At 31.9% G+C, this 15,670-nt stretch overlaps 2 protein-coding genes across 5 annotated transcripts in view; one reads left to right on the top strand and one right to left on the bottom strand.

Moving 5' to 3' along the window:
• LOC139510208 (FIGNL1-interacting regulator of recombination and mitosis-like) overlaps positions 1 to 15,670 on the top strand; it is a 70,300-nt gene that overhangs the window by 43,838 nt on the left and 10,792 nt on the right. For all 4 annotated transcript variants that reach the window (XM_071296671.1, XM_071296673.1, XM_071296674.1 and 1 more), the window contains exons 13-17: positions 8,500 to 8,580; positions 9,206 to 9,301; positions 14,124 to 14,187; positions 14,741 to 14,822; positions 15,228 to 15,310. In XM_071296671.1, the coding sequence (XP_071152772.1) occupies positions 8,500 to 8,580; positions 9,206 to 9,301; positions 14,124 to 14,187; positions 14,741 to 14,822; positions 15,228 to 15,310 (406 nt within the window). The remainder of the gene's footprint in view (positions 1 to 8,499; positions 8,581 to 9,205; positions 9,302 to 14,123; positions 14,188 to 14,740; positions 14,823 to 15,227; positions 15,311 to 15,670) is intronic.
• On the bottom strand, positions 497 to 4,550 carry LOC139510220 (uncharacterized). Its single transcript, XM_071296693.1, has 2 exons — positions 4,393 to 4,550; positions 497 to 928 (listed from the first exon to the last, which is right to left on the bottom strand). Exons 1-2 carry the CDS (start codon positions 4,445 to 4,447, stop codon positions 606 to 608), a joined length of 378 nt encoding a protein of 125 aa, XP_071152794.1. The 5' UTR covers positions 4,448 to 4,550; the 3' UTR covers positions 497 to 605.

The raw sequence follows: 15,670 nt of genomic DNA, 5'->3' as shown, positions 1-15,670 counted from the left end.
TAAAGTAAGAACTTCAAACACATCACCATCACCAAAATACAATTTTGTCATGAATCCATTTGTGTCCTTTGTTTAATATGCACATAGACCAAGGTGAGCGACACAGGCTCTTTAGAGCCTCTAGTTTTGTTACACAAATCAAATCATAATCTTTATCATTCAAGTGATCTGGGAGTAACATTTTTAGAAACAATCAAAGATATGAAATTAACACCAAAGTCTCCAAACAATGAAGAACATAAAGATATGCCTGTTACACTTTTTCTACTCAAGTTAAAGTTATAGATTTGAATTGAGGATAACAGATTTTATAGATAATAGTTTGAATTCAATATATAAGTGGAAAGTAACTATTAACAAAATAGTTTTTAAAAAAAAGCTAAAATTTAATCTTCAACAAACAGCAAAACATTACTGTATTGTGAATACATCAATATTTCCTTTAATATGTTCTATAGAATTTCTTTGTCTTATGGTTCTCTCATATAGGTTGTAGTTTTTTGGTAAATTTCGTTTATTTCAGCACCCTAATTTTTTGTGCCTGGATTAAATTCACCAGGAAAACTATGGGGTCCAGCTTGGAATTCAATTGTTTCATTTTGTTGTTAAACTACAGGAAGATTGTCTGGTTTAGATCCTTCTGGGAAACCATGTGATCCCACTTTAAATTCAGTAGGTTCATTTTGTTGTACTGTAGTTTCATTTTCTGGGTTAACTCCTTCAGGCAAACCACGTGATCCCACTTTAAATTCAGTTGGTTCATTTTGTTGTACTGTAGTTTCCTTTTCTGGATTAATTTCAGTTGGATCATTTTGTTGTGGTGCTACAGTTTCTTTATCTGGATTAAATCTATCAGGAAAACCATTTGGTCCTACTTTGAATTCAGTTGCCTCCGTTTCATTCTGAGCTTCACCAGGAATAAGTAAATCTGGAATGGAATTAGATTGTCACTAAAAAACATCTATTTTTACATGTTTTTGTTTTTGTACAGGTGTATTTAACTTTATTCACTCACTGAACAAAGTGTCAAATTTCTCATCACATGGCATCTGAATAAACCAAATTTTGGGCTAATTACGACCAAATTCACCTATTTCCGAATTCGAGTTTGAATGCCCTTTGGTATCTTTCGCCTCTCTTTTATCAATAGGAGTCTTTTTAACATTTTGTCTCCACCAGCCAATCAAAAACTATTATTACTATGTATAGAACAAAGTGGTAAAGTAAGCAACATTTTTAAAAAATGTGGCTTTCCCAGTAAAAATTCAGCTTATTTTTATGCCCTTTATGGTAGGCAAAGTGTGCATTTGGTATTTCTCTTGACCGTCTATCTGTGTCTGTTTTATTTTCTGTACCGTACTGAAGATCACCTTATCCAAATGTTATGAAACTCATAAGCAATGCTAAGAACCAAAACTAGCAGACAGTGGGCAGTGAGTCAATAACCTTTTAAGCACTGCAAAACTTGAGGGGGATACTCAAATCCTCATACACATTTTCTTTTTCTTTTCTATATGATTTTACAATAAGAAGATTTAGAGAGAAAAAAATTATATATGTCCTCCATTTTTAGCTCACCTGGCCCAAAGGGCCAAGTGAGCTTTTCTCATCACTTGGCGTCCGTCGTCCGGCGTTAGCTTTTACAAAAATCTTCTGCTCTGAAACTACTGGGCCAATTTTTACCAAACTTGGCCACAATCATCATTGGGGTATCTAGTTTAAAAATTGTGTCCGGTGACCCGGCCAACCAACCAAGATGGCCGCCATAGCTAAAAATAGAACATAGGGGTAAAATGCAGTTTTTGGCTTATAACTCAAAAACCAAAGCATTTAGAGCAAATCTGACATGAGGTAAAATTGTTTATCAGGTCAAGATCTATCTGCCCTGAAATTTTGAGATGAATTGGACAACCATTTGATAGGTTGCTGCCCTGAATTGGTAATTTTAAGGACATTTTGCTGTTTTTGGTTATTATCTTGAATATTATTATAGATAGAGATAAACTGTAAACAGCAAAAATGTTCAGCAAAGTAAGATCTACAAATAAGTCACCAAGGCCAAAATGAACTGTTGATTTCTTTAGGAGTTATTGCCCTTTATAGTCAATTTTTAACCATTTTTCGTAAATCTTAGTTATCTTTTACAAAAATCTTCTTCTCTGAAACTACTGGGCCAAATTAAACCAAACTTGGCCACAATCATCATTGGGGTATATTGTTTAAAAATTGTGTCCCGTGACCTGGCCAACCAACCAAGATAGCCGCCATGGCTAAAAATAGAACATAGGGGTGAAATGTAGATTTTGGCTTATAACTCTGAAACCGCAGCCTTTAGAGCAAATCTGACATCGGGTATACTTGTTTATCAGGTCAAGATCTATCTGCCCTGAAATTTTCAGATGAATCTGACAACATGTTGTTGGGTTGCTGCCCCTGAATTGGTAATTTTAAGGAAATTTTGCTGTTTTTGGTTATTATCTTGAAAATTATTATAGATAGAGATAAACAGGAAAACATAAATAATGTTAAGCAAAGTAAGATTTACAAATAAGTCAACATGACGGAAATGGTCAATTACCCCCTTAGAAGTTATTGTCCTTTATAGTCAATTTTTAACAATTTTCATAAAATTTGTAAATTTTAACTAACATTTTCCACTGAAACTACTGGGCCAAGTTCATTATAGATAGAGATAATTGTAAGTAGCAAGAATAGAGATAATTGTAAGTAGCAAGAATAGAGATAATTGTAAGTAGCAAGAATAGAGATAATTGTAAGTAGCAAGAATAGAGATAATTGTAAGTAGCAAGAATGTTCAGTAAAGTAAGATGTACAAACACATCACCATCACCAAAACACAATTTTGTCATGAATCCATCTGCTTCCTTTGTTTAATATTCACATAGACCAAGGTGAGCGACACAGGCTCTTTAGAGCCTCTAGTTTTAATCACTGTCAATCTTCAATACAGCTGTTGAAGTAAGTTTTGGGTCATTATCATATAAGAAGAAGCTAGAGGTTATTAAATCTGAAGTTCCTCTCTATTGATTTATTTAATCTAACTAGTGTCTTCTGTGGTACCCTATAGTAATAATCAATCTGTCTGTCTCTCTGTGAATTGTCAGCGCTTTCATGCCTCAACCAATTTTTATATTATTTTTATGCAGTCTTTATTTCTATAAAATGAAAGTCCCTTTTGAATTGTGTAAAAATTGGACAATAGGTCACTTAAACTGTTTTTCTAAAATGGCACACATTATGTGTTTTGTGGTCTTTATCTTAGCAACTACAATATATAGAGGAAAGACATTTCTTCTGTTGTTCCATGTTTTAAACATGAATTTCATTGAAATCTTGATCAACATGACTTAAATTTTTGCCCCCCACACAAAACATTGCAGGGGACATAGAAATGCTGGGCAGGTACTTTTTACTGTCTCGTTAGAATTCTCACATGGACAATTCTTGCCAGATTTTTATTAAACTTACATCATAGGTTTATATCAACAATATTTAGTATGAATTCAAAAATCATTGTCGATCAATGAGTTTTTAAAAAGTTATACTCCTTAGAAACATTTATTATATGGAAAATTGCAGTGTAAGTGCTAACAAGCTCTAACGTATTTAATTATTGCCAAATTTTTATGAAACTTTATATCATCAATGTCTTTGATGAGTTAGAAATCAGTGCTAATCAATAATTTTATGAGAGTTCTGCCCCTTAGAAATATTAATTATTTGAAATATTGCAATGTTATTGCTCTTATGTGTACATTATTTCCAAATTTTTATGAAACTTATTTGGTTGGTTTATATAAGCTATGTCTTGTCTGGTCTTGATCATATTTTTTTAAAGTGTTATGTCCCTTCGAAGTATTAACTACATGGAAATATGCATTGTAAGCATGTACAATTTTTGCCAGATTTTTATCAAATTCATCAGCAATTCATGGAATATTTTGAAAATAATTGCTGATCTTATAATTTTAACAAGTTATGCACCTTGGAAATGTCAAACATATTAATGAATTGCTCTTAAAGTTTACAACTCTCTAAGATGATTTTAAAAAGTGTCGGTAAATGATTTTCTTTTTTTTTTTTTTTAGTTATTTACCTTAAACAGGTAAATATATATGCAATGAACTTTTTTCTTTTATACACGAGAGGGATTCCAGTAAATAAATGTCAAAATTCCTCAAATGTGAAACCATAAAACTTGCATGGTGGTTCACTATAATTTGTGAAGACAAAGCTTTTTTTCATTTTATTCCCCATATGGTTCTAATCACTATAGATAAGCATAGTAATATATATTTAAAAAAAAACATAAACCAATGTGAAAACTCTTTAAGATTTGTAAAAAAATATACATATTACATATTTACTCACTCAAAAGTATGAAGAATAAAGGAACAGCAAAACATAATTTCAAATTCCTTCCCATAATGATGTTTCTGGACAAGTACTGTTGTCACTGCTTGTATGAATGCAACTAGTCGGACAACTGGTTTGTTATAAATGAAGTTTCATACAAGATATACTCCAGTGAATATAACTCTACTATGACCTTGCTTTCTCATAAAGGTCATGTGATTAACATGCTTTTCTTACAGCTTATTCCACCTGTTCACAGGTCTTTGAGTTAACAGTTCATAGGTCAGAAACAAAACAAGAAAGTTTAAACCTGACTGATTGAAAACTTTTGATAGCAAGGCAATTAAATATAAATTTACAAAATCCTTTTTTTTACTGTTATCATAGAATAATGCAAGCAATTTTAACACTTTTTTCATATTTATTTAGGGAATTTTTATTCGAAAAATGTTCAGTAACTCATTGCTCGGGTACAAAGAAAACAGCTGACTGTTATGTTTTAAAATATAATTTAATAGTTGTGTAATAAAGCTATGTAGCTGAGGGACGCCTCCGGGTGCAGGAATTTCTCGCTACATTGAAGACCTGTTGGTGACCATCTGCTGTTGTTTTTTCTATGGTCAAGTTGTTGTCTCTTTGACACATTCCCCATTTCCATTCTCAATTTTATTATGTAAAATTGTAAAAAAGCAAAGGGAAAAAAGTAATGTGACAGATGTACTTTGGGGTTGTAACACCTATTATATAAAACAACAGACTAGGAAATTTGTACCCAATATATCTTAGTATACAAACATGGTACATGTTGTAAGAGGTCAGACTACACTGATATATATATGGTAGGGCAGAAATATATATAAACTGCGTACAATAAAGGTAAAGGACAAGTATTGGTTGTGTAGTACTATCTATTCTTTCTATAATCAAGTCAAAGCCACTTTATTTTTCTTTAAGTCAGTTTTTGTCGAGCCTGCAACTTTTGTTGCAGAAAGGACGACATAAGGATAGTGATCCGGCGGCGGCATTAGCTAACTTCTTAAAAGCTTTATATTTTAGAAGGTTGAAGACCTGGCTACTTCATACTTTGTATATAGATGCCTCATGTTACGAAGTTTCCGTCAGTCACATGTCCAATGTCCTTGACCTCATTTTCATGGTTCAGTGACCACTTGAAAAAAAAAGTTCAGATTTTTTGTGATGTTGAATTCTCTCTTATTATAAGTAATAGGATAACTATATTTGAAATGTGCGTACCTTGCAAGGTCCTCATGTCTGTCAGACAGTTTTCACTTGACTTCGATCACATTTCATGGATCAGTGAACAAGGTTAAGTTTTGGTGGTCAAGTCCATATCTCAGATACTATAAGCAATAGGGCTAGTATATTCATCCTATGGAAGGACTGTAAGGTGTACATGTCCAACTGGCAGGTGTCATCTGACCTTGACCTCATTTTCATGGTTCAGTGGTTATAGTTAAATTTTTGTGTTTTGGTCTGTTTTTCTCATACTATATGCAATAGGTCTACTATATTTGTTGTATGGAATGATTGTTAGGTGTACATGTCTAGTGGGCAGATGTCATAGGACCTTGACCTCATTTTCATGGTTCGGTGGTCAAAGTTAAGTTTTTGAGTTTTGGTCTTTTTATCTAATACTATATGCCATAGGTCAACTATATTTGGTGTATGGAAATATTTTATGATCTTTATGTCAGTCGCTCAGGTTTTATTTGACCTTGACCTCATTTTCATGGTTCATTGCACAGTGTTAAGTTTTTGTGTTTTGGTCTATTTTCTTAAACTATAAGTAATAGGTCAACTATATATGTTGTATAGAAGCATTGTTAGCTGTACATGTCTGCCTGGCATGGTTAATCTGACCTTGACCTCATTTTCAAGGTTCATTGGTCTTTGTTTAGTTTAGGAGAGAGATTAAAATAATTCCTTGTTTTAACCAAATTGTAAATTTTGAAAATAGCAGAGGTATACTTAACTACTTAACATGTTAAATTATGGCTGTTCCACTAATTACTTTTGTCCTGCCACAGTCAAGCCGGATCTATTAGTACAAAAAATCTATTATGGCATCTGTACTTGTTTATAATTTTTTTTACATTCAAACTGTTAATATTTGAATGCTGAAAGAATGAAAATGTCTTGATTTGTTGAAACAAATAAAATATAAGCAAGTTGAACATATTAGACCATTGCACAAGGTATGGTAGCTCAGAGGAAATTTTTCCATAAAATATTCCTTAACAAAGTATTCTAATGTGTAAAGGAAAACTGCATCAGCATTTAATTGAAGAGAACATTTCATGGGTCAATATCCTACTAATTATTAATTTTTTACATCTTATATTTGAAACAGGTGATGTAGACCAAATAACGGCTTATCATATAAATTTGTGCGTCTTAATTTAACCTACATTTATAGAAGTCGTGGTCAGACTGAATAATGGCTTTTTTCATATGAATTTGTGCGTCTTAATTTAACCTACATTTATAGAAGTCGTGGTCAGACTGAATAATGGCTTTTTTCATATGAATTTGTGCGTTTTAATTTGACCTAAATTTATAAAAGTTGTGGTTAGACTGAATAATGGCTTTTTTTTTATATAATAATTTGTGCGTGTTAATTAAACTTATTTAATAGAAGTTGTGGTATAGAAAGAACATACAAGGACAACAAAACAAATTTGTCAACTTGACTTACTAGTAACAAGGTACAAATATATTCATGTATTCTACTTGGTGAACTACAGCAGATGTTTACAAAGTCAGTTGGTTAGAAAACAAATACTCACATGCACATAGTTATTTTTGCTATAGTTGTACTCAAAAATCAAGAAACAAGAATGGGACATGATTTATAAAATCTTTATTTAAATTCTCTAACAATTTTTTTTTTTTTTTAAATTTATGCAATCAAAGTTTGTCCTGCAGGAGCTTGGTTTCTTTCAAGTATCTATGGTCGTTTAGCTCCAGAAAGTTTTCATGTATTTATGCATCATTGGATTTCAAATGTTTGGATTTTGAAAGTTGCTGATGAGGTTATATTAAAAAAAAATGTAAAGTGTTTTGTGATAGCTGCTGTCAGTGTTAAAATGAAATGTAGATCACTCTTATCAGTAATATACAGATTAATATAGAAATATATTTTCAAAATTTTGATTCTGTTTTTACCTATGACAAAGTTTTTTAAAATTCTATACAGGTTGACAAAATTACTGATGTCTAAAATCTTTAACAAAAGAATGTATTAATGTCAACTGCAAAAGAAATAAACTAACTCCATTTATCATGAAAATACAGATATAGAATTTTTTTTCTCAAGAATGCGACTTTAGAAAAACTTTATTGTGTCTTTCATTCGAAAAAGTTACATGGAACTTTGTGATTATTTCAAATTAAGTGAACAAATGGTCCAAAATTCACCAAGTGAACAAAAAGAAATATTCTGATCCCCAGTTTGATGAAAAAGATATGATATAGAAATAGTGGTTAAGCTGATGACCAAAAATATATTCAGTATTTTAGAAAAGATTGTTAGCATCAGAGCAGAAGTAAGTTGCTGTGTCTTACATTTCATACTCTATTGCCCTTTCATCAGGGCAGAAGTAAGTTGCTGTGTCTTACATTTCATAATCTATTGCCCTTTCATCAGGGCAGAAGTAAGTTGCTGTGTCGTACATTTCATACTCTATTGCCTTTTCATCAAGTTTTCTGTTAATTATTCTTGTCTTGGTACCAATAAGTAAGTGGATTGTCTCTTAAGGAGAAGATCTCTATCCAGGCAAATGTAGGTCACTATGACCTATATTAAATGTTTTTCAACATTAATTAATTTAATTAAATTATGCAGAAGGAGGCAAACAATCATTATGAATGCAATCATCGATTACTAATGTTAAGATTGTTGCATTGGATGACTGAAAAACAAATGTAACAGCAGATTTTTTTAATTTTGAAGGGTTTCACATGTATAAGAAAGATAACTGTCCATCAGAGCTGTGGCCATGTGTATTATAGCACATACATATTTGTACTTAACAACAATATAGTTAAATTATTTCTGTTTTCTAGCATAGGTTCATCAGAAAAATTTCTGTTTGATTTCAGTTGACGACTTGACTGTTTCTGACAGCTTGCCTCATTTATTGCTTACGATTCATGTGATGAATTCAATTCCCAAACTATCAGGTAAAGTTCCAATCTAATTCAAATAAAATCTCGGCACTTGCTCAATTTATTTGTGCTTAAAGTCATATGAAATGAGTTTCATATTATTTTAATGTTATTGAAATTATTGAACCCATGCATGCATATGTACATATTTTATATTTTTTACAAATCTATAACTTATTTCCAACAAATAATATTTCATTCAGTTATGTTAATCACAAGCTAATTAAATTTCTAGTTTGTTGCCGAAGGTTATGTTACTTCACATGGGAAAAAATCTGAGAATTCATGTATGGGAAGACAAAAATTGGCTATTATTATCAAGCTAAGTTAATTTATTTCTAACCAATTTTTTTTAGTTTTTCTGAATCCTCCACATGTTTGAAACTGAAAAAAGATGTAAAGTTTAAAATTAGAACTGCCCATTTACATATTTTGATTTAAAAAAATAAAATAAATCCACTCCTTAATACTTATTAACTTATTTTATGCTTTAACATAAAAACTTGTTCATACAAAACTTATCTAAAATGATCGGAAATTAAAGTTTTCCAGTATTTGGTTTCTTGCAAAATGTCTTTTTGTTTTGAATGAAACAGTTGACGTTATAAACTAGTGATAATACTTTTGGTATCATTTACAGATATTGAAAAGGAAAGATGGTTGTCACCAAATAACCACCCAGAAGACAGCCCAGCCCACAGTCTAATACAGACAATTTTCTATCTCCTAAACAAATGTAAGTTTCCATACAGAGAAATAGAATTAGTATTTAGAATAATGTTGCATTATGGGACCAACTCTGTTTTGGACATTTTGATTTGTCTAGAGATCATATACTGCATTACATGATTAAAAAGATCAGAATTTCTGTATTGGTCCATTGATTTTTCTAATGGATTCTTTTTGAATTGTTATTGTCTGATGATTAAGCAGAATAAAGAGAATGTTGAAAGTACATTTTTGTATTTGAGTAATAAAACCAAGTATATCAATAATTCAACCCAACCTGCCATATGTACTTTTTTTGTTAATCACTGCCTATCATATTATTAGCTCACCTGGCCTAAAAGGCCATGTGAGCTTTTCTCATCACTTGGCGTCCATCGTCGTCGTCGTCGTCTGTCGTCGTTAACAATTTTTCAAACATCTTCTCCTCTGAAACTACTGAATGGATTTGAATGAAACTTAACATGATTGTTCCTTAGTATATCCTGCACAAAATGTGCACTTCGATTTTTGATCCGTCAAAAAACATGGCCGCCGTTACTTAAAATAGAACATAGGGGTCAAATGCAGTTTTTGGCTTATATCTCAAAAACGAAAGCATTTAGAGCAAATCTGACATGGAGTAAAAATGTTCATTAGGTCAAGATCTATCAGCCCTGAAATTTTCAGATGAATCAAACAAACCATTGTTGGGTTGCTGCCACTTAATTGGTAATTTTAAGGAAATTTTGCAGTTTTTGGTCATTATCTTGAATATTATTATAGATAAAGATAAACTGTAAACAGCAAAAAAGATCAGCAAAGTAAAATCTACAAATAAGTTAATATGACCAAAATTGTCAATTGACCCCTTAAGGGGTTATTGTCCTTTAATGACAATTTTTCACAATTTGTTCATCATATTTGCTAACTTTAAAAAATCTTCTCCTCTGAAACTACTGAATGGATTTGAATGAAACTTAACATGATTGTTCCTTAGTATATCCTGCACAAAATGTGCGCTTCGATTTTTGATCCGTCAAAAAACATGGCCGCCGTTACTTAAAATAGAACATAGGGGTCAAATGCAGTTTTTGGCTTATATCTCAAAAACGAAAGCATTTAGAGCAAATCTGACATGGAGTAAAAATGTTCATTAGGTCAAGATCTATCAGCCCTGAAATTTTCAGATGAATCAAACAAATCATTGTTGGGTTGCTGCCACTTAATTGGTAATTTTAAGGAAATTTTGCAGTTTTTGGTCATTATCTTGAATATTATTATAGATAAAGATAAACTGTAAACAGCAAAAAAGATCAGCAAAGTATGATCTACAAATAAGTTAATATGACCAAAATTGTCAATTGACCCCTTAAGGGGTTATTGTCCTTTAATGACAATTTTTCACAATTTGTTCATCATATTTGCTAACTTTAAAAAATCTTCTCCTGAAACTTTTGAATGGATTTGGTTAAAACTTAGCATGGTTGTTCCTTAGATTATCCTGCACAAAGTGTGTGCTTTGATTTTTGATCCGTCAAAAAACATGGCCGCCGTTACTTAAAATAGAACATAGGGGTCAAATGCAGTTTTTGGCTTATATCTCAAAAACGAAAGCATTAAGAGCAAATCTGACATGGAGTAAAAATGTTCATTAGGTCAATATCTATCAGCCCTGAAATTTTCAGGTGAATCAAACATCCAATTGTTGGGTTGCTGCCACTTAATTGGTAATTTTAAGGAAATTTTGCAGTTTTTGGTCATTATCTTGAATATTATTATAGATAAAGATAAACTGTAAACAGCAAATATGATCAGCAAAGTAAGATCTACAAATAAGTCAATTTGACCAAAATTGTCAATTGACCTCTTTAGGAGTTATTGCCCTTTAAAGACTTTTTTCACAATTTGTTCATCATGTTGACTTACTTTAAAAAATCTTCTCTTATGAAACTGCTGTATCAATTTCAGCCAAACTTAGGCTAAATGAGTTTCAGAGTTTCAGAGTATCTAGTATAAATTTTATATTTCATTTCCTTGTATGTCAAGAAACATAGCTCCTATGGCTAAAATAGAACATAGGAGAAAATGATTTTTTTTTTGCTTTTGAAGAAAATAGGACGATTCAAAGAACATTTAAATAAATTGAAAAGCCAAAATAATCATTGATGAGAGATTAAACCAAAAAAATTCAGGTGAGCGATTCAGGCTCTTGAGAGCCTCTTGTTAAGATGGTGGAAACAGTTCCTTCAAATACTACAAAGTTCAATATAGAGGTACAATTTTTGTCGAGCCTGCAACTTTTGTTGCAGAAAGCTCGACATAGGGATAGTGATCCGGCGGCGGCGGCTACAGCGGCGGCGTTAGCTCACTTCTTAAAAGCTTTATATTTTAGAAGGTGGAAGACCTGGATGCTTCATACTTTGTATATAGATGCTTCATGTTACAAAGTTTCTGTCAGTCACATGTCCAATGTCCTTGACCTCATTTTCATGGTTCAGTGACCACTTGAAAAAAAAGTTCAAATTTTTTGTAATGTTAAATTCTTTCTTATTATAAGTAATAGGATAACTATATTTGATATGTGCGTACCTTGCAAGGTCCTCGTGTCTGTCAGACAGTTTTCACTTGACCTCGACCTCATTTCATGGATCAGTGAACAAGGTTAAGTTTTGGTGGTCAAGTCCATATCTCAGATACTATAAGCAATAGGGCTAGTATATTCGGTGTATGGAAGGACTGTGAGGTGTACATGTCCAACTGGCAGGTGTCATCTGACCTTGACCTCATTTTCATGGTTCAGTGGTTATAGTTAAATTTTTAGCTCACCTGGCCTAAAAGGCCATGTGAGCTTTTCTCATCACTTGGCGTCCGTCGTCGTCGTCGTCGTTATCAATTTTTCAAACATCTTCTCCTCTGAAACTACTGAATGGATTTGAATGAAACTTAACATGATTGTTCCTTAGTATATCCTGCACAAAATGTGCGCTTCGATTTTTGATCCGTCAAAAAACATGGCCGCCGTTACTTAAAATAGAACATAGGGGTCAAATGCAGTTTTTGGCTTATATCTCAAAAACGAAAGCATTTAGAGCAAATCTGACATGTGGTAAAAATGTTCATTAGGTCAAGATCTATCAGCCCTGAAATTTTCAGATGAATCAAACAAACCATTGTTGGGTTGCTGCCACTTAATTGGTAATTTTAAGGAAATTTTGCAGTTTTTGGTCATTATCTTGAATATTATTATAGATAAAGATAAACTGTAAAACAGCAAAAAAGATCAGCAAAGTAAAATCTACAAATAAGTTAATATGACCAAAATTGTCAATTGACCCCTTAAGGGGTTATTGTCCTTTAATGACAATTTTTCACAATTTGTTCATCATATTTGCTAACTTTAAAAAATCTTCTCCTCTGAAACTACTGAATGGATTTGGTTAAAACTTAGCATGATTGTTCCTTAGATTATCCTGCACAAAGTGTGTGCTTTGATTTTTGATCCGTCAAAAAAGATGGCCACCGTTACTTAAAATAGAACATAGGGGTCAAATGCAGTTTTTGGCTTATATCTCAAAAACGAAAGCATTTAGAGCAAATCTGACATGGAGTAAAAATGTTCATTAGGTCAATATCTATCAGCCCTGAAATTTTCAGATGAATCAAACATCCAATTGTTGGGTTGCTGCCACTTAATTGGTAATTTTAAGGAAATTTTGCAGTTTTTGGTCATTATCTTGAATATTATTATAGATAAAGATAAACTGTAAACAGCAAATATGATCAGCAAAGTAAGATCTACAAATAAGTCAATTTGACCAAAATTGTCAATTGACCTCTTTATGAGTTATTGCCCTTTAAAGACTTTTTTCACAATTTGTTCATCATGTTGACTTACTTTAAAAAATCTTCTCTTATGAAACTGCTGTATCAATTTCAGCCAAACTTAGGCTAAATGAGTTTCAGAGTTTCAGAGTATCTAGTATAAATTTTATATTTCATTTCCTTGTATGTCAAGAAACATAGCTCCTATGGCTAAAATAGAACATAGGAGAAAATGATTTTTTTTTGCTTTTGAAGAAAATAGGACGATTCAAAGAACATTTAAATAAATTGAAAAGCCAAAATAATCATTGATGAGAGATTAAACCAAAAAAATTCAGGTGAGCGATTCAGGCTCTTGAGAGCCTCTTGTTGTGTTTTGGTCTGTTTTTCTCATACCATATGCAATAGGTCTACTATATTTGTTGTATGGAATGATTGTTAAGTGTACATGTCTAGCGGGCAGATGTCATGTGACCTTGACCTCATTTTCATGGTTCAGTGGTCAAAGTTAAGTTTTTGAGTTATGGTCTTTTTATCTAATGCTATATGCCATAGGTCAACTATATTTGGTGTATGGAAATATTTTATGATCTTTAATGTCAGTAGAGCAGGTTTTATTTAACCGTGACCTCATTTTCACGGTTCATTGCACAGTGTTAAGTTTTTGTGTTTTGGTCTATTTTTCTTAAACTATAAGTAATGTGTCAACTATATATGTTGTATAGAAGCATTGTTAGCTGTACCTGTCTGCCTGGCATGGTTCATCTGACCTGGACCTCTTTTTCAAGGTTCATTGGTCTTTGTTTAGTTATCTTGGTTAATGTTAAGTTTATGTGACAGTTGTAATAAAGCTTAGCTTTATACTTAGGACTATCAACATAATATCAATGATTAGTATAGAAGGCGAGACATTTCAGCGTGTGCATTCTTGTGTTTACTTAAATTGCTTTTTCAAACAACTTTGTAGTGTATGGTTAATATAAAAGATGTTTTGTAAGAATCAGTGAGTATGTTATTTTTACATTTAGGTTCAGTGGAGGTGATTTTACCTGTTAATGTTCCAGGGCTATCCAGTACCAGTAAAAAAGACAAGTATGTACAAATACGGTCTTCTATAGGTTATTTGTTAGAAATAAAAGAAATGTTGGGTTTATATTAGTAAGGCAGCAATCTTTTCATTATTCATTGAACAATGCTTATTTTTTGTGGTTTGGTTTATTTCTCAGATACTATAAGCAATAGGGCCACTATATTTTGTGTATGGATAGAATGGAAGGTGAACATGACCTTGACCTCAGTTTCATGGTTAATTGGTTAATGTTATTTTTTTTATGGTTTTGTCAGGTTATCAGATACTATAAGCAATAGGTTTACAATATTTGGTGTATGGAATGATTTTAAGGTGTACATGTCTGTCTGTCATGGCATGATTCATCTGACCTTGACCTCATTTTCATTGATAATGTTAAGTTTATCTGATACTTATATTTAAACCTTCATATTACAGACTTTCAACATAAATATAGCAGGAAAGATATTTCAGTTTAGGTACTGTGTTTGAAAAAGGGACTTGTTATTTATACTATATAGATTATGTGGGGTAGGGGGTATGTGAGCTCACTGAAAATTCTTTTATTCTTTACAGGGAGGTGTGTTTGTATGATGAAATATGTGTGCACTTCTGTGGTTTTATTGGAAGTTTACCAGTAAAACATTTTCATAAACTGGTATGTTTTATTAATTACAGCAGATTGTTAATGCTGCTTAGTTCTACAATGTCAGAAATGTTTACTGTGAACCAACTAATTTTTGCGACTTTCCTGAGTAGAAAAATATCGTGCATATGTAAAACTTGGATTTTTACTTACTTAACTACATAAAGTACAACACTTTTTAACATTGAACCTAATTAGACAGTAAAAAAGACATTGATTTTAAGTGTAACTGATATTGATTTTGCAGTATTTTTTTTATTGCTTTACTATATATAATTGAAATATTTTAATAGTAGTGTTTCACCATTGACTTTATATAGCATTTTGCTCTGGAAAGAGTAGTTAAAGCATGTGTACAATTTATGAATTCTGAAGAAGTTTTTCCTAGTACATAGTTATTTTCTTTTTTACCCCCAGGAGGAAGTATTATTAGTTAATTTATTATCGACAAGTCCAGTCTGTTCACAGCTGGCTACAGATGCTTGGTGTTTCCTTGTTAGGTCAGTATTATATATATATATATATATAGTTGTTTAAAGTGGGAAAATTAGGATACAAACATTTTTTATATCCCCGTCAAAATTTTGACGGGACATATTATGGTATACAAATGTCCGTCTGTCTGTCTGGCCGTCTGTACATCCGTCTGTCTTGCCGGCGTAAACATGTTGCACTGTAACTTGAAAACAACTTATCCAAATTTCATGAAACTTAATATAGTTGTTTCTTATGATGGTCAAATGATCTGTATACTATTGGTGAAAATAAGATTTAAACTTTTTGAGTTACAGCACTTTGTGTGACACATGTCGCACCGTATCTCAAAAACGATTCTTGATTATTGCTTAAAACTTTAACAC

The sequence above is a fragment of the Mytilus edulis genome, chromosome 2 (assembly GCF_963676685.1).
Source record: "Mytilus edulis chromosome 2, xbMytEdul2.2, whole genome shotgun sequence".
Lineage (NCBI taxonomy): Eukaryota > Metazoa > Mollusca > Bivalvia > Mytilida > Mytilidae > Mytilus > Mytilus edulis.
This window is presented reverse-complemented; position numbering and strand designations above follow the sequence as displayed.

Coding starts and splice junctions, on each gene's coding strand:
- LOC139510220 (XM_071296693.1), bottom strand. CDS start 4,447: ATGGGAAGGAATTTGAAATTATGTTTTGCTGTTCCTTTATTCTTCATA. Junction 929..4,392: donor TTTATTCTTCATACTTTTGA/GTGAGTAAATAT, acceptor ATTCCATTCCAG/ATTTACTTATTCCTGGTGAA.